The sequence below is a fragment of the Balaenoptera ricei genome, chromosome 11 (genome assembly GCF_028023285.1).
Source record: "Balaenoptera ricei isolate mBalRic1 chromosome 11, mBalRic1.hap2, whole genome shotgun sequence".
In the NCBI taxonomy this organism is placed as follows: domain Eukaryota; kingdom Metazoa; phylum Chordata; class Mammalia; order Artiodactyla; family Balaenopteridae; genus Balaenoptera; species Balaenoptera ricei.
The window spans coordinates 3,090,738-3,116,823 of NC_082649.1; the positions used below are offsets into that span (position 1 = coordinate 3,090,738).

The 26,086-nt window shown below is 41.1% G+C and overlaps 1 protein-coding gene across 9 annotated transcripts in view; it reads left to right on the forward strand.

Annotated features, from left to right (window-relative positions):
• PRPF4B (pre-mRNA processing factor 4B) overlaps window positions 1-24,938 on the forward strand; it is a 42,446-nt gene extending 17,508 nt beyond the window's left edge. Inside the window, exons 4-20 of one of the 9 annotated variants that reach the window (XR_009505627.1) lie at window positions 3,458-3,613; window positions 4,947-5,028; window positions 6,339-6,549; window positions 9,935-10,008; window positions 11,236-11,326; window positions 12,042-12,189; window positions 13,886-14,023; window positions 14,672-14,825; window positions 17,418-17,532; window positions 18,091-18,242; window positions 19,547-19,633; window positions 20,357-21,098; window positions 21,612-21,657; window positions 22,174-22,260; window positions 22,518-22,590; window positions 23,046-23,090; window positions 24,753-24,938. Coding sequence is in view for 1 of the 9 variants with exons in the window: in XM_059937828.1 (XP_059793811.1) it covers window positions 3,458-3,613; window positions 4,947-5,028; window positions 6,339-6,549; window positions 9,935-10,008; window positions 11,236-11,326; window positions 12,042-12,189; window positions 13,886-14,023; window positions 14,672-14,825; window positions 17,418-17,532; window positions 18,091-18,242; window positions 19,547-19,633; window positions 20,357-20,560 (1,612 nt within the window). In the remaining 8 variants the exon portion in view is untranslated. Of the gene's footprint in view, window positions 1-3,457; window positions 3,614-4,946; window positions 5,029-6,338; window positions 6,550-9,934; window positions 10,009-11,235; window positions 11,327-12,041; window positions 12,190-13,885; window positions 14,024-14,671; window positions 14,826-17,417; window positions 17,533-18,090; window positions 18,243-19,546; window positions 19,634-20,356; window positions 21,863-22,173; window positions 22,261-22,517 lie in introns of those variants that run through there. The other 8 variants (XR_009505624.1, XR_009505625.1, XR_009505628.1 and 5 more) reach the window with 8 other exon arrangements.
• Window positions 24,939-26,086: the final 1,148 nt, after the last annotated feature.

Genomic DNA, 26,086 nt, shown 5'->3' on the forward strand with positions numbered 1-26,086 from the left:
ATTTCAGTTTTCTTAAATTTACTGAGGTTTGATTTGTGACCCAAGATGTGATCAGTCCTGGAGAATGTTCCGTGTGCACTTGAGAAGAAAGTGTAATCTGCTGTTTTGGGGTGGAATGCCCTTTAAATATAAGTTAAATCTATCTGGTCTATTGTGTCATTTAAAGTTTGTGTTTCCTTATTAATTTTCTGTCTGGATGATCTGTCCATTGGTGTAAGTGAGGTGTTAAAGTCCCCCACTATTATTGTGTTACTGTCAATTTTCTCTTTTATAGTTGTCAACAGTTGCCTTATGTATTGAGGTGCTCCTATGTTGGGTACGTGTATATTTATAATTGTTTTCTCGGAGTGATCCCGTGACCATTATGTAGTGTCCTTCCTTGTCTCTTGTAACATTCTTTATTTTAAAGTCTATTTTATCTGATATGAGTATTGTTACTCCAGCTTTCGTTTGATTTCCATTTGCATGGAGTATCTTTTTCCATCCCCTCACTTTCAGTCTGTTTGTGTCCCTAGGTCTGAAGTGGGTCTCTTGTAGACAGCATATATATGGGTCTTGTTTTTGTATCCATTCAGCGAGCCTGTGTCTTTTGGTTGGAGCATTTAATCCACTCTCGTTTAAGGTAATTATCGATATGTATGTTCCTATGACCATTTTCTTAATTGTTTTGGGTTTGTTTTTGTAGGTCCTTTTCTTCTCTTGTGTTTCCCACTTAGAGAAGTTCCTTTAGCATTTGTTGTAGAGCTGGTTTGGTGGTGCTGAATTCTCTTAGCTTTTGCTTGTCTGTAAAGCTTTTGATTTCTCCATCAAATCTGAATGAGATCCTCGGCAGTTAGAGTAATCTTGGTTGTAGGTTCTTCCCTTTCATCACTTTAAGTATATCATGCCACTCCCTTCTGGCTTGTAGAGTTTCTGCTGAGAAGTCAGCTGTTAACCTTATGGGAGTTCCCTTGTATGTGATTTGTCGTTTTTCCCTTGTTGCTTTCAATAATGTTTGTTTCTCCTGGGGTTTATCCTGCCTGGCACTCTGCGCTTCCTGGACTTGGGTGGCTATTTCCTTTCCCATGTTAGGGAAGTTTTTGACTATAATCTCTTCAAATATTTTCTCGGGTCCTTTCTCTCTCTCTCTTCTCCTTCTGGGACCCTTATAATGCAAATGTTGTTGCGTTTAATGTTATCTCAGAGGTCTCTTAGGCTGTCTTCATTTCTTTTCATTCTTTTTTCTTTAGTCTGTTCCACAGCAGTGAATTCCACCATTCTGTCTTCCAGGTCACTTATCCGTTGTTCTGCCTCAGTTATTCTGCTATTGATTCCTTCTAGTGTATTTTTCATTGCAGTTATTGTGTTGTTCGTCTCTGTTTGTTCTTTAATTCTTCTAGGTGTTTGTTCTTTAATTCTTCTAGGCCTTTGTTAAACATTTCTTGCATCTTCTCAATCTTTGCCTCCATTCTTTTTCCGATGTCCTGGATCATCTTCACTATCATTATTCGGAATTCTTTTTCTGGACGGTTGCCTATCTCTACTTCATTTAGTTGTTTTTTTGGGGTTTTATCTTGTTCCTTCATCTGGTACAAAGTCCTCTGCCTTCTCATTTTGTTTCTTTCCATGAATGTGTCCTCTCTCATCTTTTATGTTTGTCCTTTTGTTCTACGTTCAGTCTTGAGAAGCTTTCTCAATCTACCTTCTTACCTTTCTGTTGATTTTTTTTTTTCTCCCTTCTGCACACTCATAATTTTTTAAATTTCCAAGACCTTGTTGGCTGTTTATTTTTTAAGAACATTTTACTCTCATTTTATGGAAGTAGCATCTTTATGTCAAAGATGATAATGAGTTTATTTTGTGGAGCTTTTGTTCTTTATAGTTTTCTTCTCTTACCAATATATTGTTTCTACCCAGGTTTCTTTTGCTGCTTGTTTGCCTTTTCATTTGAGGACTTTCCTAGATCAGGTGGATCCTTCCTTGCTGCCTCTTCTGATTCATCTGCCTATCCTCTCCATGAGAGCAGGATCTTAGGTCCCCGACCAGGGATGGAACCTGGGCCCCCTGCCGTGGAAGTACAGAACCCTAACCACTGGACCGCCAGGAAAGTCGCAAATGACTATTTACGTACTTATTTATTTATTTTTTTATTCTGGTTTAGAATGCTAAATGGAAGCTTTCTTCCATTCTGACAACCTGGAACTTGTGGATTGGTGGCGGATTAGCGTATCAGTGACTGTAGATCTTTCCTTTTGGGCTTGAGAGTTTTCCAGAATCTTCTCATCTGCTGGAGAGTAAGACATGGCTGCCAGTAGAGTTCCGGTCCTAAATAGTGTGGGTCCCCCCTTAACCCTTCTCTTCCCAGTGCAGTGCCCTCCGGTACCGTGGGCCAGTTTTCACAACCACCACTACCTCTCTGTAAAGTGAATATTAGGTTTCCTGCGGTAGTGTGGGGAGGGGCGGCTGGTGGCATTCTCCACTGAGTCAGAAAGGAGAATATACCAAGTCAAGCTGTTCCTAAAGGATTTCAACCAATTCTCTTTAGCTTTTCCCTCGTACTCCATCCTTCAGAGGATACGGTATCTCCAGATCTTGAGGCTTTCTGGGGCTTTGTGGCAGGCACTGACTTGTTTCTTATTTACCTTGTATGTCCCTGTTGGACTAAGATTTAGATTTGATCTGCTACTACTTTTCTGTCCAGTTTGCATGTTTCAAGCTTTTATTGGTATCTGTTGTCACATCTCTTCACATTGTCTTTGACTGAAGGTTTTATTTTGTCATTGTTCCCTTTAATGTTGTTTTAGTAAGGTTTCCGAAGAAATCTGAGATAAACATGGTCAGATGTGACATGAACAGTTTACCAGCCCTTTGTAGACTCACAGCCTTTTCTTTTGGGAGTCCCACAGCACTTTCAGACACAAACTTCCACCTTCATACTTGAACTCTGATGTCACTTTCTGTTTGGTTAACAGGGTATTTATAACAATGTCTGAGGGCCATATCAATTAGACTTAGAATTTCTGTCACCTTTGTCTTTCCCGTACTTTATTCAGCAGTGATCTTTTAAAAAATCAAGTTTATTGAGACATTATTTACATAAAGTAAAATTCACCCTTTTTGTTGTAAAGTTGTGAGTTTCGACAGATGTGTGGTCGCTCAGCTGCCATCATCGAGGTACAGAGTGTTCCCATTGCCCCGACAGTTCCCTCGCACCCCTTTGTAGTTGGTAAGAAGAGTAGCTATGGTTTAGTTGTCATCAGTTAGGCTGGGTATCTGAATCTTACTGATGGTATGTTAATTTTGTTTTAAAATTTTAACTAACTGTTTTTAAAGATTTGACTTTTAGAACACTTTTGGATTCACAACAGAGCTGAGCTTTTGAAAGGTACAGAGAGTCCCTGTACTACCCCTACGCCCAGCAAACTCACAGCCTCCTCAACTTTAATTGACCTTTAAAATTTGTCTTCTCCTCAAACAGGGACAGAGGTCGAAGGAGCAGATCACGCCTGAGAAGGCGGTCTCGGTCACGGGGTGGTCGTAGACGTAGGAGCAGAAGCAAAGTAAAGGAAGATAAATTTAAAGGAAGTCTTTCTGAAGGAATGAAAGTTGAGCAGGAATCTTCATCTGATGATAAGTAAGAACGGAACTTTCCTATAATTTCCTTTTTCCAAATCAGAGAAACACTGTGTGACTTGGAAATCTTTAATTTCCATCTGAATATTTTAAGCAAATCCATTAATTTGACCCTGAATTTAAGTTCATCTTCTGTGCAGGTTTTATAGGTTATGTGACAGAGGTCATGGTTGTCTGAATTTTGGTTTGGCTGGAGTGAATATGGGCTGTCACTTTATCACGAGCCTTTCCTTCTATATTTTCATTAGGAACCATAGAGGTATCCTGCCAATCTCAGTTACCAGTTTTGGTGGGGGGATTTTTATACTAAGTTTAGACTTTCCATTTTGTGTAAACGATACACACTTGCTATGCCTGTTACAGTGTGAAAAATGCAGAAATATTCAGTGCCTAATAAAATAGTGGGGAAATTTTTTTTAATGCAAACTTCGTTGTCTAAATGGCACATCTCAAAAATAAATGAGACGAATTTAGAGCAGTGGTTCTCAGCGGGGGGAGATTTGCCTCCCAGGGACGCTTTGGCGATGTCTGAAGACCTGTTTATTGTCACCTAGTAGCGGGAGGCCAGGGACACTGTTCTGCACCCTGCAGTGCATAGGATACGCCCCAGCACACAGCGCTGTCCTAACGTTAGCAACGCTTGCGCTGAGGAGCCCTGGTTGGAGCTGGGAGATAAGGAAGTTGAGTGGAGGGAAAGTGTCCTGCGTAGACCTGGTACCTTCAGAGTGCAGGTCGCTTACACCTCTGCAGTGAACGTCCAGCAGGTCGTAGAAAAGGCTGCGCTGGGAGGGATCATGAAGAGGGCGGGGTTCTCTGGGGGTACCATCTGAACCGGTCAGGGGCAGTGTTGGGAGGCAGAGCCACTTTCCCTTCAGATTGTATGCAAATGTCTACTTGTGCATTTTTGGTGGGGAAAGGATCTATAGCTTTCAAAGGCTTCTGTGACCCAGAAAAGGTAGCAGTTTACTAGTGTGTCCCAGCCCCCCTCTTGTTGTATAGGTGTGAGAACAAGGGCTGCAGAGGTGAAATGACTTTACTACAGGGCACAGCTAGTGATGACTTTTAAACTTAGGCATCTTTCTTTTGTTCCCAGTCTCTGTGCTGTGAAACAGGTGAGGAGAAAAATGAGACATAGAAGGTTAAATTACTTGCCAGGATTCCAAACCAGGATAGTTTAAAAGCAAGGATAGAGTGGGGTGGCTTAAGATTTTTGCTCAAATGTACTGATGACCTACATTTTCCAGCTTTTATTTCTTTAAATGTATAAACGTAATGCTTTTGGAGTCTCTATGTTTGAAGTTAATTACACGGATGTGTGTGTAATTTTTTCTAAGCCTTGAAGACTTTGATGTTGAGGAGGAAGATGAAGAAGCCTTGATAGAACAGAGAAGAATACAAAGGCAGGCCATTGTTCAGGTACATGGTTTCAGTAACATTTTGATCAACACTCCTTCACCACTATTTTAACAAAATTAAGGATTTTTACCTTGACAATGCAGTGACAGTAGTAGCAATTGAATAGGTCTTGAAAGGAAGGTGGCTCCTTAATAAAATTGAAATAGTTAATCTTTTTTGTTATACATGGGATTCTGATATAAACCTCTTTTATAAGACAAAATTTGGAGTTTGCTTTCTTTTTTTTTTTTTAAGTTGATGAACAAGAAAACCCTCATAAGTGAGTATAAATAGGAGGAATTTCCTTTAGCACAAATTTATAAATAACCTGTTAATATGTGGAAAAGATTTTTTAATGCCTTATAAAATGGCACATTTTCTAATGCAGATGTGAATGTTTAAATGGAACATCTCAATAATTGTAAGACTCCTTGAGAGCCGAGCGATGCAGGGATTGGGTGGGAAAGGGTGTCAGACTCAGGCCTAATGGTAAGGTGAGCTGCCTGGGAAGGCTGCTGGTTCCCCCTGCCATCCTGAGATGAGGCCTGGCCACTCCAACCTTGGAGGATGGTGGTCCCTGTAAAGCGCCTTCTGTCACCATCATGTGATGGGGGTGAGTGATGGAGCTGAGAGGAAGAATTCTGGAAGATATGAAACATGCTTGGGTGCTGTTAGGAGGACAGCAGACAAGGAAAGGACAGTCGTAGCAGCTTGGGTAAACAGAGAGGGCAACCACAGCATTTCAGAGTGAGGGAAGGAATTTGAATCACCTGAGTATGTAGGGCATAACTAGAATTCCATAGGAAACTTACCTTTGTGGGGCACTGATGAAACTGGTATTAAACTGATATCCCTAAAGACTTGGTTGAATCTTTTTTTGTTCTTACCCAGGTCCACAATCCCTTATCTCCAACCTTTGGGGCCAGATGTGCTTCAGAACTCAGAAATATGTGAATTTTAGAAAGGTAATGTGGTGCATATATGTATGTTCCTTTGCCCCAACAGTGGGGTCTAGCACAGCACCCCATTATCAGCCCCTAGGAGAGTTTTGCAGTGAGCGAGGCGCGTCACGTTCACGCTGGGGAAGCTCAGACCGCTCAGAGCGCCACGTCTCTGCAGCGCAGGTCTTGCCGCCTCATGAATGTGCACCAGACATAGGAAAGCGTTCAGTTTTGTGGATTTGGAATTACATATAAGGGATTGTGGATCTAATTCAGTTAAGACTTCAATACCTTTAAAACTTTTTTAGCATTCCTCGACACTTAACTTTTCAGTTCAGGCCCTCTTAGCACCAGATGTTGTGACAGTAATACTCTGTGTCGTTACCGCAGAAGTACAAATACCTTGCTGAGGACAGCAACATGTCCGTGCCGTCTGAGCCCAGCAGCCCCCAGAGCAGCACTCGCACCCGCTCTCCCTCTCCTGAGGACATTCTGGAAAGGGTAGCTGCCGACGTCAAGGAGTATGAACGGGAGAATGTTGATACGTTTGAGGCCTCAGTCAAAGCCAAGCATAATCTCATGACAGTCGAACAGAATAATGGTGAGTCAGTTACAGTTTTGTTTCGACCATGCTTTTCTCTGAATTTGCACCCCTGTTACTTCATAAGGAGAGAGGTTATTTGGGGATGGGGACGGGATGGGGACGGGAGGGGGACTAGGAAAGCTATAAGCATGACCTGAGTGTCGCCCTGAGCCCCACATGCGTGTTCACTGCCTTTGGTTTGGCTTGCTGGGCTATTTTCAGGCAAATCCCAGCCATGATTTGATTTCATCTGGGAATACTTCAGTTTGTATCTGCTAGATAAGGACCTTTTAAAAAACATTACTTACATTTGATAAAATTGATAATTTTTAGATATCTGATGTCTAAAGTTGGTTGGTTTGAGTCAGAATCCAAATAAGATACACGTTATGTTTGGGGTATACATCTCTGAAGTCTCTTTTTTAATAGTTTTCTCACTGTGGTGTGGTCTGTCCCCCGCCCCCCGACGCCCCCTTTACTTCTGAAGGTGCTAGGGCCTGTGTCCTGTGAACTTTTCTACTCTGATTTTGTCTGGCCACATTCTTGTATTATTTATTTCCTCTCTCCTCTGTATTTCTTGAAAACCAGTAGTTAGTGTTAGAGACTTGAATAGGTGTCGGTTTAATTTTTTTCGCAAGAATGCTTCATTAACTGGCGGTATGTACTCTTACATCACATCTGGCGGCACGTGCGGTGTGGTGTGGCTGTCCTGTTTTTACTGGCACTGAGGTGGTGTGTTAGGTAAGATACTCCACTGAAGTTTCTGTTCAGGTGTCCGCCTCACGCTTTTAGCGGCCGTTGATGGTCCCTGCTTAGATCCGTTATTTCATTGGGGGCAGCAGGGTTTCCAAAGTGGTGATTTTTAAAATCTCTATCATTACTTTTGAATTATTAGCTCTAATTTTGTAAAAGAGGAGGTTTCCATTCTTTGGTTACCCCACAATATAGTTCATATAGGAAAGGCAGGTTAAATACTTGATTATTTTCGCTTATTGACCAGTTTTTAGCATAGCATAGAGTTGGTGCCTGAGCAACCTCCAGAGGTGACCAGTGAAATTTTGGTTTTTTTGTTGGGTTTTTATTATTTGGTGTCATTATGCTCTTGTGTTTGGATCCACTGCTGCCATTTTTCTTTTTGAAGCTTAGATTGTTCTCTCTTCATCCGAGGAGGGAGCCCCCCCCCTTTTTTTTTTTTTTTTTTTTTTTAAATAAATGAATTTAGGAACTAAAGAAAGATACTCGCCATGTATTTCTTCTTTAGGTCTTTTTTTTTTTTTAACTTATTTTCATATTTATTTTTGGCTGTGTTGGGTCTTCGTTTCTGTGCGAGGGCTTTCTCTAGTTGTGGCAAGCGGGGGCCACTCTTCATCGCGGTGCGCGGGCCTCTCACTATCGCGGCCTCTCTTGTTGCGGAGCACAGGCTCCAGGCGCGCAGGCTCAGTAATTGTGGCTCACGGGCCCAGTCGCTCCACGGCATGTGGGATCTTCCCAGACCAGGGCTCGAACCCGTGTCCCCTGCATTGGCAGGCGGATTCTCAACCACTGCACCACCAGGGAAGCCCCAGGGAGCCCCTTTTAAATGGGTTTCTGGTGTCTTTTTGAGGCAAACCCTGCAGTATTTATTTAACATGGCTGTTTTACTTTCTAGGACAGGGGCTTTCTGTAAAATATTCAATATTTTAGGCTTTTGTAATTATTTTAGACTTTTTTCTCTGGTCCAACTGCTGAGCTCTGCTCTCGTGCAGAGCGGCTGGGCCAGCACAGCTGGATGAGCATGGCCACGTTCCCAAAACACTGGATGGGCTGAAGTTCATGTGGTGTTCACGTGTCAGGGCCATACAGGAACAAGCAAGGGGCAAATTCGGCCCAGTCTGTAGTTTGCTGACTCCTGTTCAAGGCAGTAAGACATCATAGGCTCACCTTGTGTGCATCTTGCCCCAGAGCAGAATCAGTTATTGTTGCAGGGATCCTTGGTTCCACTTAGTAGGAAATGCCGCTTGGAGACTACAGGGCACTTAGGGATGCCCGTTACTGATGGGCCTTTTCAGTGGACCAAACTAGGAAATGCATACATTTTTGGAAAGGAGGAGTTCATACTGATTTGCCAATTCAAATTCGAGATTACAGGGTTTTTATTAACTTTCTTGACTTTGTATTTCTCTCTTTTACAGTAGAAAAACTTGGTTCCTAATAAACACAGTTACTTAGGTTATTTTGAAACTTTCATACGCAGAGTTATCACTGCGATTGTCAGTATTAAATGTACTGAATGCAGTTTGAAAATGTAATGGTTTTGTCCTTAGGTTATATTTCAAGATGTATACAAACCTGTGTTTGTTTTAAAGTTTTTTGAAGTAGTTCTCCTCTGTATGGTTATATCACCAGTTTGATTTGGTTTAGGCTTATTTTCATTTGCTTTTGATTTTTAGGAATATTTTGGGTTTTTAAAAAATCATTAAAACATCTTTCATATGTGCATGTGTTTATATTCTGTCTACACATGCACACAAAAAATTATACTCATCTGTATGAAGTGACCTTCATTCCTTTTCACAGCTGCATATTACTCCAGTGTGATGAGTGCGCCAGTTTATTCAGTTAGTCTTCTAATGGTAGATGTTTGGCTGTTGATTGGAGCATTAATGATAATAGCGTTGTGCATTAAGTCGTTTTTTTCTGCTTGTTACTGTGTCTTTGGAATGGTTTCTTAGAAGTGGGATTGCTGGGTCTGAATGAATATGTCATTTTGCTGTATACTTCCAAATTCCCCCCTGTAAAGGTTGTACAGTTTTGCCATCCCACAAGCAATGTCTGAGGGCTTTTTATCCAGGGCCTTGTTAACAGAATGTTGTCATACTTTTAGATTTTTAGCCAGTCTCATAGGATGGTATTTCATTGTGATTTTAATTTGCGTTTGAGATGGGCGTATGAGATCAGGCATGTGTTCATATGATTAAAGCCCTTGCATTCTTTTTTTCTAGGAGCTCCTTACATTTATTCTTTTGCCCAGTGTTTTAATGGGGTTATTAGGCGTTTTAGGAGAGAAATACGTAGATCTGTATTCATAGTGCGGGGTGCTAACCTTCTGAGAGAAATTGCAGTTTAGAGAGGAGCTTCCCTTGTAATACCTAATCGTTGCTTAGTTATTAGCATATTAATTCAACGTTAGTGGAAGTATCGATATTAAGTCTTTCAACTTTCTGAAGTGCATTCTCAGTAAAAAGTGGATAGCTTTATATGTCTTAGTGTTACAAAGTGATTTTAAGTTGGGTATTGGTGAAAAACGGATGTGCAAGAGGAAAAAAAAGTTTGAATTGCTGTTAGTGATTTTCCATTGATTTATTATTTGTGTTTCAATTTGTATCTCTTCATTTTTCAAATATTAATGCTAATTTCCATTAAGGTTCATCTCAGAAGAAGCTTTTGGCACCCGATATGTTTACAGAATCTGATGATATGTTTGCTGCGTATTTTGACGTGAGTAATTTTAAGTCATAAAAACACAACTGTTAATCAAAAAATGGTATATAACAAATATGTATTTCAGTGGTATATACATATAGAGAGAGAAAGAAGGATAAAGCAAATTAATGCTAACATTTGGACAGTCTGGGTGAAGTGTATCTAGAATCTCTTTATACTAGTTGGCAACTTTTCTCTGTCTGAAATTAAATCAAATTTTAAAACAAGTACAGCAGAACAATCTGAGGGCTTCATAAAAGTTAAATACCAAATGACTTAAATGTGTAGTTATTTTCTTTTTAAACAACTTGCTTCTTGGATTTACAAGCCTCTGTGTATGTGTGCTGTAGTTAGGGGAGACGAGGTGATGTCAGTAATTTTCAGGCCTAGAGTCCACTTTGGGCCTCTACATTGTAGGCGATTGGGAACTTAAGGATTTGGAGCCTAATAGCAGTCATGGAAGAGTTGGAAATGTTATAAGGAGTGGAATAAGAAATTTTGTACCTTTAGCCATTTTATCAGTGGTTTTTCTTGAAAAGATTTTCTTGAAAAATGGTCTCAAAAGTAGCAGACCATTTCCATCATAAATTTAAAAGAACATGAGAAATACAGAGGCTTTGATGAAGGGAGGTGGGGGAGATAAACATATAACAGGGAGATTAAAAATAGACTAGGATAAGCAATAATGTCCAGGACCCTGAAGACACCGGTGATTGGCTTAAGTAACGTGTCCCGTGTGTGGTGTGCTGCCACAGGAACACGCAAAAAAGATGGGTTAAGAAAGGGTGAAATGATTTTGAGCCAGTTAAAGTATTGGCACCCATCATCCACCTGGGTGATGTTGAAGGGCTTTCTGGGTATCATGGAGAGTGATGTGAGTGATGTGCAGTGAAGACTCTTCAGAAGGACCAGATGTTCTTAACCTCATCGTCTAGCACAGCCAGTGACATTCCATCCATAGATGGGAGGAGACAGGGAGGGGGTGTTACGTGACTAGGGCAGGAAAAGAAATGTGAAGATAACTTGTTACTTTTTTTCTTGAGCATTATTGTGATACAAGAGACTTAGATAATCATGTTTCTGCTATGTTGCATTTACGTAAGTCATAGTAAGAGTTTATTTAAGTTGGCATAAAATGTTATCAAATTTTAGCTGGTTTTGCCTGTTTTTCTTTTAAAGGAAGTGCTTTAAATGTCTGCCTGTTTGGTGGCTAAATAGCTCATGTTGCTGCCTTAATTTCAGAGTGCGCGTCTGCGGGCTGCTGGCATTGGGAAAGATTTCAAAGAGAATCCCAACCTCAGGGATAACTGGACTGATGCAGAAGGCTATTATCGTAAGTTCACAGTTCTTTTTTTTTAACTTTTTATTTTCTGTTGGAGTATAGTTGTTAACAATGTGATAGTTTCAGGTGTATGGCGGAGTGACTCAGTTATACATGTATCTATTCTTTTTCAATACAGTTCTTATTCATTTTAGAGTTCATTGTAACATCTTGTAAAAGTATGTGGTCTAATGCCTTCACACTTGGGAGGACTCTGAAAGTCACATCACAGTGCCGTTACTTCAAAAGTGTGGCACATCTAGCAGCTTCATGAACCTGTGTTACAGCCCAGAAGCATCACAAATTGAAGTGAGGTGAAGACTTGATGTGCAGCTTAAATCTATTCAAAGTTATTTTCGGCCGTGAGATCCTCCTCCAGAGGGAAGGGGCGCCAGACACGCAGACCACAGACAGAAACCCTGCAGGGAGCACAGCTCTTCCCCCCTCAGTGTTAGGGTCGTCAGCGGTTGCTAGGAGAGCAGAAAGTCTTCCTGCAGTGGTTGGCAGCCGGCAACTTGAACCACATTACTTACGCAGGAGGGTCACGATGGGGGCGAGGCCTTGAGTCTCCGTGGTGTCCAGGAAGCCAAGTACACAGCAGAGATTTGACACAGTTTTTAAGTGACTGCACTGTGTATCCTACTTTTCGACTTTTATGATGTATCTCACAGTTTTGTTCAGTAATCTATTATGGTCAGAATTCTAATCTTTTAGCTTACCTTTTTAGGTGTGAACATAGGTGAAGTCCTGGATAAGCGTTATAACGTGTATGGCTACACGGGTCAAGGCGTGTTCAGTAACGTGGTCCGAGCCAGGGACAATGCGAGGGCCAACCAGGAGGTGGCCGTGAAGATCATTAGGAACAACGAGCTCATGTAAGTTCAGGAGACAGAACAAAACCTTCACCAACACGGGTGTTCACAAATAAGCCTGTTTTTAAATAGTGACCACAATCTGTGTAGGACAGGTATTGGGCTTATAAAATGACAGAGCAGCTCTGGGTATTTAGTTGATAGTCACATGTTGTTCTGTGTGAGGCACTAGAACCGTCGGCTGATTGTATTTAATTCATTTCAGTGCATTTCAGCACTTGCTTTGTGCACTGATGTCAGCTCAGACTCCTTCCATCTACCGCTTGTCTTACGACCGTCCTTTGCTGTGAATAGCTTAAACTCAAGACGAAAGGTGAGAAATCAAAAGGTCAGATTGATTAGCTGTCACTGAGCATATGGTGGCCTGCAAAAGGTGTGAAATCAGATAGTTCTGGGAATTATTTGTATCTTTGTCTGTTGCCTCCTCTCTTTATGAGCAAGGAGGTAACTGCCATACCCATGTGCTTTAACGCATAATCTATGCCACACACTGAGCTGGCATTAAAGTCAACTTGGTACTGGTTTGGAAACACAAGAAAGAAGTGTTTAGGTTTATACTGAAGTCTTAGGTTGCCTAGGCTTAGAAAGTTTGTTTGATGGAAATCCCCAACTTCTGTATTATAGACACTAATTTTAAAATGTAGCCTATTGACAGATTATAACTAGAATTTCAGAGGATAATATTTGCATCAAGACATCTTGAGATAAAATGTGCAAGATTGATTTCCGTTCAAGCAAGGTGGGTTTATTCCTCGATGTTTCTGTTTTGTTCATTGATTATTTTGGAAATTAACTCCATGAAAACAGTATTTGGCTAAGAGTAAAGTATTGTGTGAATGATATAGAGACTTGTGTTCCTCAACAGTTCTATTATTAGTACTTAAAAAAAAAAAACCAGACTAAACACATCACTAAATAAATACATATTATTTAGTTTTCCTAAATTCTTTTTTTTTTTAATTGGGGTGTAGTTGTTTTACAATGCTGTGTTAGTTTCTACTGTACAGCGAAGTGGAGTTCCCTGTGCTATACAGCAGGTTCTTATTAGTTACCTGTTTTATACATAGTAGGGCATATATGTCAATACCAATCTCCCAGTTCATCCAACCCCCCCACCCCCCCGGCGTCCATACATTTGTTTTCTATATCTGTGTCTCTATTTCTGCCTTGCAAACCAGTTCATCTGTACCATTTTTCTAGATTCCACATATATGCGTTAACATATGATATTTGTTTTTCTCTGACTTGCTTCACTCTGTATGACAGTCTCTGGGTCCATCCACGTCTCTACAAATAACTCAATTTCGTTTCTTTTTATGGCTGAGTAATGCTCTATTGGATATATGTGCCACATCTTCTGTATCCATTCATCTGTCACTGGACATTTAGGTTGCTTCCATGACCTGGCTGTTGTAAATAGTGCTGCATTGAACATTGGAGTGCATGTGTCCTTTTGAATTATGCTTTTCTCAGGGTATATGCCCAGTATTGGGATTGCTGGGTCATATGGTAGGCTCTATTTTTAGTTTTTTAAGGAGCCTCCATACTGTTTTCCGTAATGGCTGTATCAATTTACATTCCCACCAACAGTGCAAGAGGGTTCCCTTTTCTCCACACCCTCTCCAGCATTTATTGTTTGTATAGTTTTCCTAAATTCTTGATGTATCCAATTTTGACCTAATTTTCTTTTTCATTTCAGGCAAAAAACTGGTTTAAAAGAATTAGAATTCTTGAAAAAACTGAACGATGCTGATCCTGATGACAAATTTCATTGTTTGCGACTCTTCAGACACTTTTATCACAAACAGCATCTCTGCCTCGTGTTTGAGCCTCTGAGGTACAGTGTCAAAACTTGTACATTACCCTGAAAACTCAGCTTCTTTACCTTTGCCAACCTCAGTTCAGATAAGTGCCGTGATAAATTTTCTGGGTATTTGATGTGTTTTTTCCAGTTGGCTCTGGGTTTTGTTTTTTAATTATTGGTGAAGAGCTAGCTTCTTGACAGTTGTTAATGTGTAAACAGTGATTGGCTGTGTACTGTGTGTCACACACTCACCTCGTGTGGCCTTCAGCTCAGCAGAGAGTTCTCTGAAAATTAAATACTTCAAGAAAGGATTAAGCCATAGTGAAAAGAAATGGGAATAGTGGAGTAGGAATATGACGTCCATCTTCAAAACTGGCTTCATGTTTACGCTTTCGAGCGGAAGCCCATTCCAAATCAGTAGGAATTTTAGCACTGCATACCTTCCCTTCTCTTCATTTTGAAAACTGTGTTGTGTACACACAGTTTCATGCGCTCTCATTTCAGTGTAGGATAACTTATCAAACGTTTGGGCTGTGGGAGGGGGTTCTTGAACAGAGTGTTTTCATTGTAATTCATGCTTTGAACTTGATTTTACTTTATGCTTGAAAATGGTTTTGCCTTTCTTAATTTCCATTTTGCATTTTAACCCCTAATTTTATTTGTTTTTTTCTTTCCTAAAAGTATGAATTTACGAGAGGTGTTAAAAAAATATGGTAAGGATGTTGGCCTTCATATTAAGGCTGTACGATCCTATAGTCAGCAGTTGTTCTTGGCACTAAAACTCCTTAAAAGATGCAATATCCTCCATGCAGATATCAAGCCAGACAATATCTTGGTAAGTCAAACGATCAGACTGCCTTGTACATCCATGTAACTTCTACTATAATGTGATTACCACTGTGTTCTAGAAGTGACGTCTTTGAAGAATAATTCAGTGTATTACCCATTACAAATGACTTTACCAGTTTTTACTCTTCTAGAAATTGGGCCATGAAATTTTATAGTAAAGTATGAAGAGAGAGGAGGTAGGCTGCTGTCCCAGTTTTTTCCTGTTGACTGATGGATTTGATGAGTGCACACAGACCCCAAGAATGCTTTGATGTAGTAACGATGGGCTTCCTCGGGTACCTAGAAAAATGCTGCAGTGTTGCTGTTTTGAAATAAGGAGTGTTCACAGTCCTTTGTTCTCTAGTTTTATAGACTGACAGAGAGAGCGAGGGACATTTAAGGGAGTTACCCTCTCTGAAGTAGATGCATGGGGTTGAGTTTAGGGTGTCCAGGAATAATTCTTTTTCATTTATTCTTTATGCTTTAGAAGCTGTGGCTTCTGGCGGCCACACCCAGGAAAGCTCGGTTGTTCTTGGGCCTTGTATGGAAAGGAGCCTTTCCCAGTCTTGACCTCTCCTAGCTCGTGCCTTCTGGTGTGGTAGATGCAGATTTCCCAGTGTTTATGTTTTTGAAACTTAGAAACACATCTCATCACAGTGGAGTGATTGGCGTGTGCGTGCCCCTTCCCTCCCCAGCCCTTTCTCTGTCATGCTGTCAGAGTCGGGGGCGTGTTAACAGCTGGGGGATTCTAGCTCGTCTGCCCATAACATGTTCCACATGTTTTAAGAAAGATATGATCCCGTTAAAGTTTGTTTTGGACTCCTTGTCAGTAACTTAGCTCTTAGTTCAGATTTCCCTTTCTCTTCTTTTTTAATATCTTAAAATATCTCCTTCCAGGCCACCACATTAATGAGGCGTTCCATTTTGTACGTTTGGTCTGAGTAAAAGGAAGGTACTGCATCTCTCACGTCACCTGAGGTTAGAGTGGCTGAGTAATTTCAGTGAACTGGTAGATACAGTACAGGTTGTAGGCTTGCGGAGTCCACTGCATCGTTGATTTTTACCTCAATTTTTCTTTCTCTTTTTTGAATTGTGAAATACACCATCCATATCAAAGAACGTATAAACTATGTATAAGGTAAAGGTAATTACGCACTGAACATCTGTGTAACCACCGTGGAGGTTAAGTAATAAGACATTTGTTAGCATCTTAGAAGCTCTTGTTTTTAGAGCTTCATTTTCCTTTGAGTTAGTGCTAAACTAGTATAGGTTTTCACGTGGATTTCAGATAGTTTGCCCTTCTTCCTGAGAACGGAACAAACAGACACCTGCAGCCACGTGGTGCTGTTTGTCAATGAAAATCCAAAGCTTTTAGCCCAGGATTTCAGCCGTCAGTCCGGCAGAAGTGCGCGTTCCCCGCGGGCGAGTGGAGGGAAGTGTCCGAGTGTGGGTCGCTGCTGCTGAGGGCATTTCACCCAGCCCGAGCGTTCCCCCGACAGACTCGGATTTTAAAGTGGCCCCGGGCTTTTCTCCGCTTACTGCAGCTGCACCCTTAAGTGGCTGAATGCAGTTTATATTTAAAAACTTTAAAAGTACTTTTCCTGTATTATCTTAATTCCGTGGATGTGGTCTGTAGTGGACCAGTCTGTAGCGCTGACCAGGCGTTATGATATCCCAGGAGAGACTGCCCGGGGCTGCTTATTTAAAGTGTTAATGTTTCTTTGGGGTGGGAACAGTAGGCCAAGTTCAAGTCCCAGCTCGGAATTTGTGTGTGTCTCTTTTGAAGGGGGGAAGGGACTCTGGAATGTGAATTATCCTCACTTGGTAATCCCGAACATGCTTCTGCCTCATGAGTGGCAGCAGCTGTGGGAACACCTCCAGCCTCTCAGCAGATGTCACTGTCACTGTGTATGTGGGAGTATTTACAAAGGAGAAAAGAGACAAATGACTAATACAGTGTTCGTGTTTATCCGTCTTGCCAAATATATTTAACATCTTCCTGACTAATACTTTCTTTACATTTAAGGGATTTAATATTTTTTAGACTCGAAGTGAGTGCTAAATTTGGGATGGTCTAGCAGCTTCGGATGAAGAATGTTTTTATTCTCTTTTTGTCCAAATTTAATCTGAATCATTCTGCTTTCATTGCCATCGTAATTTTCTGGCAAATGAAAGTTAACTTAAGTCAGTTGTAAGTTAATCTAAGTCTGATTTCTTCTCAGTGACAGTCTTCGTGTTCCTTTAGGCAGTAACTTGATTGGTTTGGGTTTCCTGGGGGTTTTTAGAAGATGCTTTGCTTCAGTGCTTTCTGTTACTATTCCACCCTTTTCTAAATAGCTTTGGTTCAACTGACTTGGTATTATCTCTTATTTCCTCACTGAAGAAAGTTCTTTTACTAATTTATGATCAAATATTTGAGAGCTCTTAGTTCTTCATAATTAGGAAATTGAATTATAAAATAATTAGAAAAGGAATTTTCAAGTGAGTGACTTTGTTCTCAGTATTGGGAATAACTTCTCAGAGCCAGTTTTTTTAATCTGATCATGTGTCTTAATTTCTCCTGGCGTGAGTTAAACTTCAATTATAAAATGTTTTGCAGGTTAATGAATCAAAAACTATTTTAAAGCTCTGCGACTTCGGGTCGGCTTCACATGTTGCGGATAATGACATAACGCCTTACCTTGTCAGTAGATTTTATCGCGCTCCTGAAATCAGTAAGTTTCTTCCGACGCTCTTGGACCTGGGCCGCCGTGTGCAGTGGGAGCAGCATGTTGACTGTCTAAGCTCTGTTCTCCGTCGCACTGCAGCAGCTGCTTGAGTCACTCACGAGGAAGGGAACCCTAGCCAGTTCATCCTCCTCAGGTGGGATGACCGTAGTTGCGGCAGGTGTGGAAAGCCCTCGGCTTCGGGAGACTGCTCTTACTTCCGCAGGGTCTGACTGTCACATTTGTGCATTGTCTGGGACCTGTGTTTTTCCCCTTCTTTTGCCTTGGCTGAGCCTGGTTAGCCCCTCCACCAAAGGCGAAATGAAAAGATAGAAGAGATACACACCTTCTTCTGCCCCTTCGGTTCCTTCCCCACGCCCTCATTTTTTTAACGTTTTTAAGAGTCCCGATTAAGAATTAGTGGGAAAGAATCTGTAACTAATGTGGAAGTGAGGTACTCAGATTGTGGTTACAGAGTCCGAGCTAAATTGATGCCCCTGTTAATGGAAGTAAACAGTAGTTGATTGTTTTTATCATCATGTGTTAAAACTTGTATTATGTTTTCAGTTATAGGTAAAAGCTATGACTATGGTATAGATATGTGGTCCGTAGGCTGCACCTTGTATGAACTCTATACTGGAAAGATTTTATTTCCTGGCAAAACCAATAACCATATGTTGAAGCTCGCCATGGATCTCAAAGGAAAGATGCCAAATAAGGTAGGATGTTAGTGTGAGCTTGTTTCCAAGGTCTTAGTGGTACCTTCCGATAGATTCGTGGGTTGCTGACACTCATCTCTAGTGGTTATAAAACAGTTTCTGAGAGGCAGGTACATGGCTACTCTGATTCCTTAGCTCTTTCTCACTTCTGGTGTTTAAATTAGTGGTTCTAATCAGCCAAGAGCTATCAAGAGAGAATAAGAGGATCCCCATTTTCCTTTTCTTGTCTAAAGTCTGTCTTTGTGCTTTTCTTCACTCTCCTGAATTAAGCAGAAGTGTAGGGCCTATAGTTTAAGGTAGAATTGGAATTGAGGGAGAGAGGATACACGCGACTATTTTCACATCTCTGTCCTTCCCTTGTTCCACTGGTTGTCGTTCGGTGATGGGCACAGCAGCGGCAGGGCTCCTGGGAGCACGCCTTTATTGGTAACAGCTGCAGTGAGGAAAGATGCAGGTCCAGGTAGGCAGGTGGCGGAGGAAGGACTCAGTCATCAGAGAACGAGAGGGGGACTTGGCGGCAGTCCGTTTATAGAGGTTGGAAGCTGCTTGGGAGAGAAAGAAGGTACCGAGAAAACTCACGGAAAATGACATCTTTTTAACCTGAAACTCACTCTTAATGCTTGAGCTGTAATATTTGTTTGATTAACACAAATCAAGAATTTTATAGGCATTTATAAAAATGTCTAAAGACCGTATCTTAGGCTTTTATGATTTCAGCTTATGTGCTGACTTTCTGAGAGATTTACAGATTTTTCTCCCTATAGGTCAGAAGCCATTATGTATTTTAAGTTCTGTCCAAATTCTGTTATGTTGGACTCGTTTAGACTGACATACACAGAAATTAGCTATGTCGGTACTTGTTTTAACGAGGCCTGACCTGCTATCACTTTAGGGCTGTTAGAACATAATTTTTTCAATGTCATTAGGTTTCTTAACTGCCAAGAGAGAAGGCCCCAATTGTGTAATATTTTTCCCAGGAACCACTGGTGTAAGTCTTTGCTTATTAGTCTTCAGTTTTGAATAGTGAAAGCACAACATGATATTTATTGTAATTGGTCTAAGTCACTGCCCGGGACAATATAATTTCATGTTGTTAAGTAGTCTTAGGTACAGCATTTGTATGAGCTTTTCCGAAGGTGTTATTCTCTCGAGAACAAGGAATCGGAGATCATTCTCAAATAAGGAAGCAAACCCAGAGAGACTAAACAGGAACACTTGTGTGACTTGTGTATCGGGTCATCGGTAGACCAGGCTACCGATGTTGTCTAAGAGCTCAAAATCCAACTGTTCTGTTTTATTGCCAGATGATTCGGAAAGGCGTATTTAAAGACCAACATTTTGATCAAAACCTCAACTTCATGTACATAGAAGTTGATAAAGTAACAGAGAGGGTAAGTGTCCTTTAGGTGTGCTACATTAGATGATTATCTTATTGTTAACGGATTGCGTGCTGGGTGGTTCTAGGAGATGCGAGTATTTTAAAACACTAAAAATAATTCCTGTTGCTGTTGGCCAATTCCTGAATAAGACACGTCAGGTTATGGAAAAGATTTTAAAATGTTTGCCTAGTATAATGAGTTTATTTTTTATCATATTTAGGCCCTTTTCTCTCTCCTTGGGTCACTTTCTTGGTCTGGCTTCCCATCCAGCTTCCGTACTGCCGCCAGAGTGATCTTTTTAAAAACAAATCTGATCGTGTTACTCTCCCTGCTTAAAAATTCTTCCTTGGCGCCCTCTTACCTATAAGATAATGTATTTAACTCCTCAGAAAGACTGCCGTCCTCAGCGGTTCCCCGTCCTCAGCGGTTCCCCGTCCTCGCGGCGGCGTGGACCCCACCATTCCGCACCTGGCAGTGGGCCAGCGGGCATGCTGCGTGTTCGAGACCTCCATGCCTTTGTTCACACACCATCCCGACCTTCATTACTTAACTATGGTTTGGAATTCTCATAGAATTCCTTTCTGTTGTCATTCTGATCTGTTTATAAAATTAAATTACAGAATGATGTTTAAACTATCATGGCTAACTTGGGGTTGACCTTGTTCATTCAAGTTTTTTAGGTTATATGTGTTTAGTAATTTATTTAGAGATACACATTTAAAAAATTATTTGTAGGAGAAAGTTACTGTCATGAGCACCATTAATCCAACTAAGGACCTGTTGGCTGACTTGATTGGGTGCCAGCGACTTCCTGAAGACCAGCGTAAAAAAGTGCACCAGCTGAAGGACTTGTTGGACCAGATCCTAATGTTGGACCCAGCTAAACGGATTAGCATCAACCAGGCCCTGCAGCACGCCTTCATCCAGGAGAAGATTTAAACGAGATGAAGACGCTCCAAGGGTTTGAGTAATTAAATACAAAGACTGAAGAAATTTCACAGCAGTTTATTAATGTATATAAACTTATAAATATTTCTCCAGCAAATTTGAGGAAGCATGATATATTTGAATTAACACCAAGGGTGATATTTCTTTTAGAAATGCTAGTTCATCTGTTTTGTGTCTTATGTGGAATTTCACTGTAGAAATGTTTCAGTTGCCAAGACTGCACAGCGTTACAGTGCTAATGTAAACGGTTGCAGTTCTCGTAGAAGACAGAAGCACCTGTTAGCAAATGAGTAGTAATACTGGGTGGTTGATTTATTTTTAGCAAACTTGGCTTCATTTTGGTCTTCAGATAAAATGGCCAGCATAAATGCTGTTTATATTCACGTTTTCCTAGGTGTGTGTGTGCAGGCCACAGCAGCATGCCCTGGGTGTAGTCAGTGCCGAAAGGGGTCTGTTCCTTCTTGAGCCTGCCTGCAGGGATGGTCTCCTCTTTTAAAGCAGGTTGTGTACAACATTCAGTACACTGAAGGTAAGCTAAACCATCAACATCACTGGTGTTTTAAGATGTTATTTTATTGGAACAATTGACAAATGAGGGATATTAGCGTTGTGGCAGAATTCCCTGCATGTGTGATAACTGATCTTGTTTTATTTTTTGGCATTGCAACTGTGGCATAGTTACAATTTCTGTTCTGTTCATCACATTTAAAATTTGAAGAGTATGCGCTTGATGGATAGAGCGCCTTCAGTGTACTGTTTCTTATTAACTTTAATTTTTTTTAAATCAACTTGCTATAGACTTTATATACATTTTGTTAAATACAGTTCCTAGTGACATAGAAACAATGCGTAGTTTTCATTTACTAATAACAAATGTTGAGGCCTAATTCTGGAAGTCCTCATATTTAAAAATTAGATAGACAACATAATGAAATTTTTAACTATTTGTATGTCATTTTGAAAGTGTACTGCTTTATGGTAAAAGTGTTTTTCATTTGTTCATTGTTTTCATTATTTGTGATCATGTTGTCTTTCAATACAGGCATAAACCTTCCACTCTTGAACAAAGCAGCTGCTTTTTAAAAGCGGTAATTGCTTCTTTACCTTTTATTTCTTTTGTAAATGAAGCTTTTCTTTAAGAATGTGACTTTAAAGTGTTGTCTATTGCATAAAACAGTTGACACTCACTTATTGTAAAGTGAAGATTGTTCTACTGCATGTGACGTGGACCATGCAGATTTCTGTATGTTCTCAGTATGCATCACTAGGTAATAAAGTCTTTTGTGAACAAGGCATTTGTAGCCATTTTTAAAAGTTTTTGTCTTCAGTGCTGGTAAGTCAGATAAACGATATAGAGTTAAAAGCAACCTTGCGTTTCTTCCTTTAAGTCTTTAACTGAAAGAATTATTTGTTAAAGATGTAAACCTACCCAGAAGTTTATCATTTTATTAATAATTAGGATCCTAATTATTTCATCAAAAAATTCTACCAGTAGTGTCAGCTTTCAGTGTAGTGAGGTAATTCCTGTAGGTTATGGGGTATAATTCAGGATTTAACTAATGTTTCTGCTATTTTCTCACTTTTCCTTCTGATGGTGCGGAAAGAGAAAAAGGAAAACGGGGCACAGGCCACTCACCGCCTTCTCCAAGGGGTCTGATTTGCTGAGACACCAGCTTCACCTTCTTAACAAGGTTATTTCTGACAGCATGTGTAGATAAACATTTAGCAACAATTTAAAACAAAATCATGTAAATCGGTTTGGTTTTGCAACACGAAGAAATTAGTATTTTTTAACGTGATAGCAGAGAATTTTCAGAAATGTATGTAATCTTTTCTGTTTGGGTGGTAAAATTAATGCTTGTCTCCCTGAGGAATGTGGAAAATAATCAGATTTTAGGGGTTTAAATAATATTTTAAAATTGTAAATGGGATTTTTTTATTCACCCAGGCACCTAATTACAACAAGCATGCACATTTTGGTGCATTCAAGAATGGAAAATCAGAGTAGCAGCATTCTTCTGGTGGGTTTTGCTCCATTTAAAGGCATGAAATGAACTACAGCCAGGAAGGTGATAGATGATACGATAGGCCAGCTTTGACTCTGTACCCCCGTCTCCTCGTGGTTTAGACGTAAACTGACGTAAATTTGACCAGGTGGTGCTCATCCTCAGGTGGTGACGCCCTGTAAACAAGGCGTCACAGGTGCAGCCTTCCTACCTGAATGAAACGGGTAGTGATTTTCCCACCACTGTTTACTTTGGTGATAATATGCTGCATAGTCAAGTCTTTCCTAGTTTTTTTCACTCAAAATATTGATAGTTAACGTTTGTATGTTTCTGGTGATTTTCATGGCTTCATTTTATATACTTATTTAAGTAAGTTAACTTCCACTAGAGACAGTTCATCTTATGCCTTCAAAACTGTTACGTGTTCTTTAAAAAACAAAGTTGCTTGTTACTTGTTCTTTGTGTTTTAGGTGCAGCTCAGTGGAAGATGATGACAGCGGAAGACATGAGCTAAGGTTTCTGTCCTATAAAAGATTAAAAAAAAAAAGAATCCTCCATTTAATTTTTGTCTGGTTTTTTAGTTTTCAGCATTATGATTTGGGGTGCGTTACTGTGGTGCTCCTGTGTTCATTGTAAAGTTTTCGCTTTATCATGCTTCCTGCCTCTCCCCCACTTCCCTCCCCTAGGATGAGAATAGGGGTCAGATCTAGCGATGTTGGCCACGTGGATGGTGAGATTCCGCATCACACGTGGTTGTCAAAATTGGTCCCTAAGGATTATTAGAAAAACAGTAGCCACCAAAAGAGCATCCATCTGACGGTGTAGTCTTCCACATTAGGTGTCACGTCTCCTTGGCTGATGCACAAGGGTAGAAAGGAACCCTACGAGCACTGCTCAGCTCCTGGGATGCCCTCTTCTCCGGCTCACCCTCAGTGTCTGCGTTCAGCCAGTGCCCCGGTCACGGGCTTGAAATAGACCAGATATCCAGAGCACTGCCAGCGTTCCTTCTTAAGGGAAATGCGAGGGCACGTTCTGTCGATCTTTGAAATTCCCAAACTCAGCAGTCCTTGATTTATCTACTTGAAAGGAACCCTGTAAGCAGTGTTTATCCACACACACGTAATTGTATTGGAGTCTGTAATGTTCTAAGGCAGAGAGATGTGGAGCTCTGCAAGCCCTCTGCTAGGTGGGCCCAGGGCACGAACAGTCCTCCGCAGACGCGCAGTCAGTTGCTGTGTAGTTTCTCTCACGAAGGTATTGCTGTATTTCACTTTATGGCAAAAATGGTGCCAAGTGATTGTGAGACTTCAGGCTCCATAAGTCCTAGGACGTAACCCACAAAGATGGCGTAGTTCTCTCTGTGGTTGGGGGAGTAGTTGAGCTTACGCATTTTAGACGCCGTTCTCTGGGTAGACCTGTTCTCAAAGGTTATCAGAAACTAGGCTGGAACGTTGGGGTTTTGAAGGGGGTGTCTTGTCATAAACCTCAAGACCCTCCCAGCATCTGCGTTCACCCTCACTTTCCAGTCCTTACTAACAGCGTCCTGTTTCTGTCTGCGTTCCCCAGTGCCTGCTTCATTCCACTCTACTTTTTCTCAAAATAATGTTGTGTTTAAAAAAAAATTTTTTTTGCCATTATAATTACCCCTTTCTTTTCCTGACTAAAACAAATACTCAGGACATTTTTACAGTCATAGTGTTGTGGGTACGTGGTGGAGGCAATGAGGCGCACAGTTCCCAGGTTCGCCCCTTTCTGCATTCTTCCCCCTCCCCTCACCTGGGCGTCTCCAGCTGGCCGGGAAGAGGGAGAATCTCTGGACCGGGAATCACGTGTCTTCAGATTCAGGCCGAGCAGTTGAGGGAATCCCCTTTGAAATGTCGAGATAGGAAAGAAGCCAGATGTCAAATGCGCAGTTACTTTATGTTAGTTATCATGACACTGTCAGAAGTTGGGCTTCATAAAGTGTTTTCTTTTTCATAGAATCCTAGTTTAGGCATATATTTAACGTGAATTTTATCATTCTTTTCTGAGACGAAACGTCCTTATAGAAATGCTCACTACAAATTCATGTGTTTTACTTGTCAATTAATGTACACTAAATTGACTTTTAAAATGCTTTCCAGTTATTTTGATAGATATCATCATGGTATCTTTAATTTTTCTTCTCCTATGTGTAGGGTAAGGGACTGTTCTTCTGAAGAATCTTTCCATTTAGTGATCAAGATATGGAAGCTCATCTCTGAAAATACTTGACATGTATCCTAATTATTCCCAGTGTCATTTGAATTGTAACTTGCATTTCAGCAGCAATGTTCCCAGTTGACTTACTAGGAAAATGTAATAAAATGTGCCTCTTGTTACCATACTGCCTCCTAAGTTTTCATTGCTGAGTTTGGTATCTTACATGTAGCTTTAAGTCAGAAACACTGTTTCTTAACCTGATCTTCATAGGTGTGCTTTGCAAAGTGTTCTGTGCTCAGATATGACTGGGAACCGCCAGGTTAGGGAGGCTCTCGGAAGACGTCCAACAGGCTCTGCGAGGCGCACAAAGGGGAGGGTGGGGAGGAGGTCCCGCCGAGCGAGCTGGATCTGCCCCTCGGAACCTGCAGCCTGGAAACTGCCGGCAAGCAGCTAAGCGCAGAACACACGCCAGAGGGTGTTGTGTTCCCGTTCCCGTTACACATACTTGACTTCGTTTTCCTGGGGATAGAAACGACGCGTAACGGGATAACCCCTTCCTGTAATGACTTAAACCAGTCAGTTCATTGCAGGCAGGGAAGCCTGACGAGTATTGGACCCCTGTCCGCTTCTTCCCATTCTTTATTTTCTCCTAAGGAACTGTCTTCAGCTTTAAACAGAACAGTGATGAAATACTTAAGAGGAACAGGGAGGTCGTGTGAACCTTCAGCACACGCAAAACAGGACCGGAGGGCGGAGGGCAGAGGGCAGAGGCCCAGGCTGGCTTTGTAGAGCACGTCCGACCCAGCTGGAGCCCCTGCCGCAGGGTGGCCGGCCAGGCCATCTGGTCAGGTCGTGGTGGTTGGAGCGATGGGCTGAGTGGCAGTGGCTCTGGAGAGCCTTGTAAAAGCCCCGGTTGTGTTTCCTGTTCGGCCTGTTACAGGGCTAAGGGCTACGTAGTCATCTATCCAAAGTGATGGGCAGGGGTCATGAGATCCTGTTTTTATTAGGGGAAGTAGTATGTAGGGTGGATTTAGGTTGATGACAACCTTCATCATGGGCTTTCTTTTACGGATGAGAAACTCAGACTCTACCTCAGTTAAGACCCGAAAAGGAGCCAAGAAAAAGTGTCAGTGCTGGAGGGCTAAATGTGGGACTCCACGAGCAAGCCGAAAAGCCAGATTTAACTAGAATTTCCTGAGCAGGATTACTTTGTACGTGTCTGTTACAAACTTTGCCAAATGTTTCTTCAAAAACAGCGGTAGAAGTTGACTTCCAACAGGTCTGGGAAATAGCAAAATGTCTTGAATTTGTTGATAACTACACGTCAACC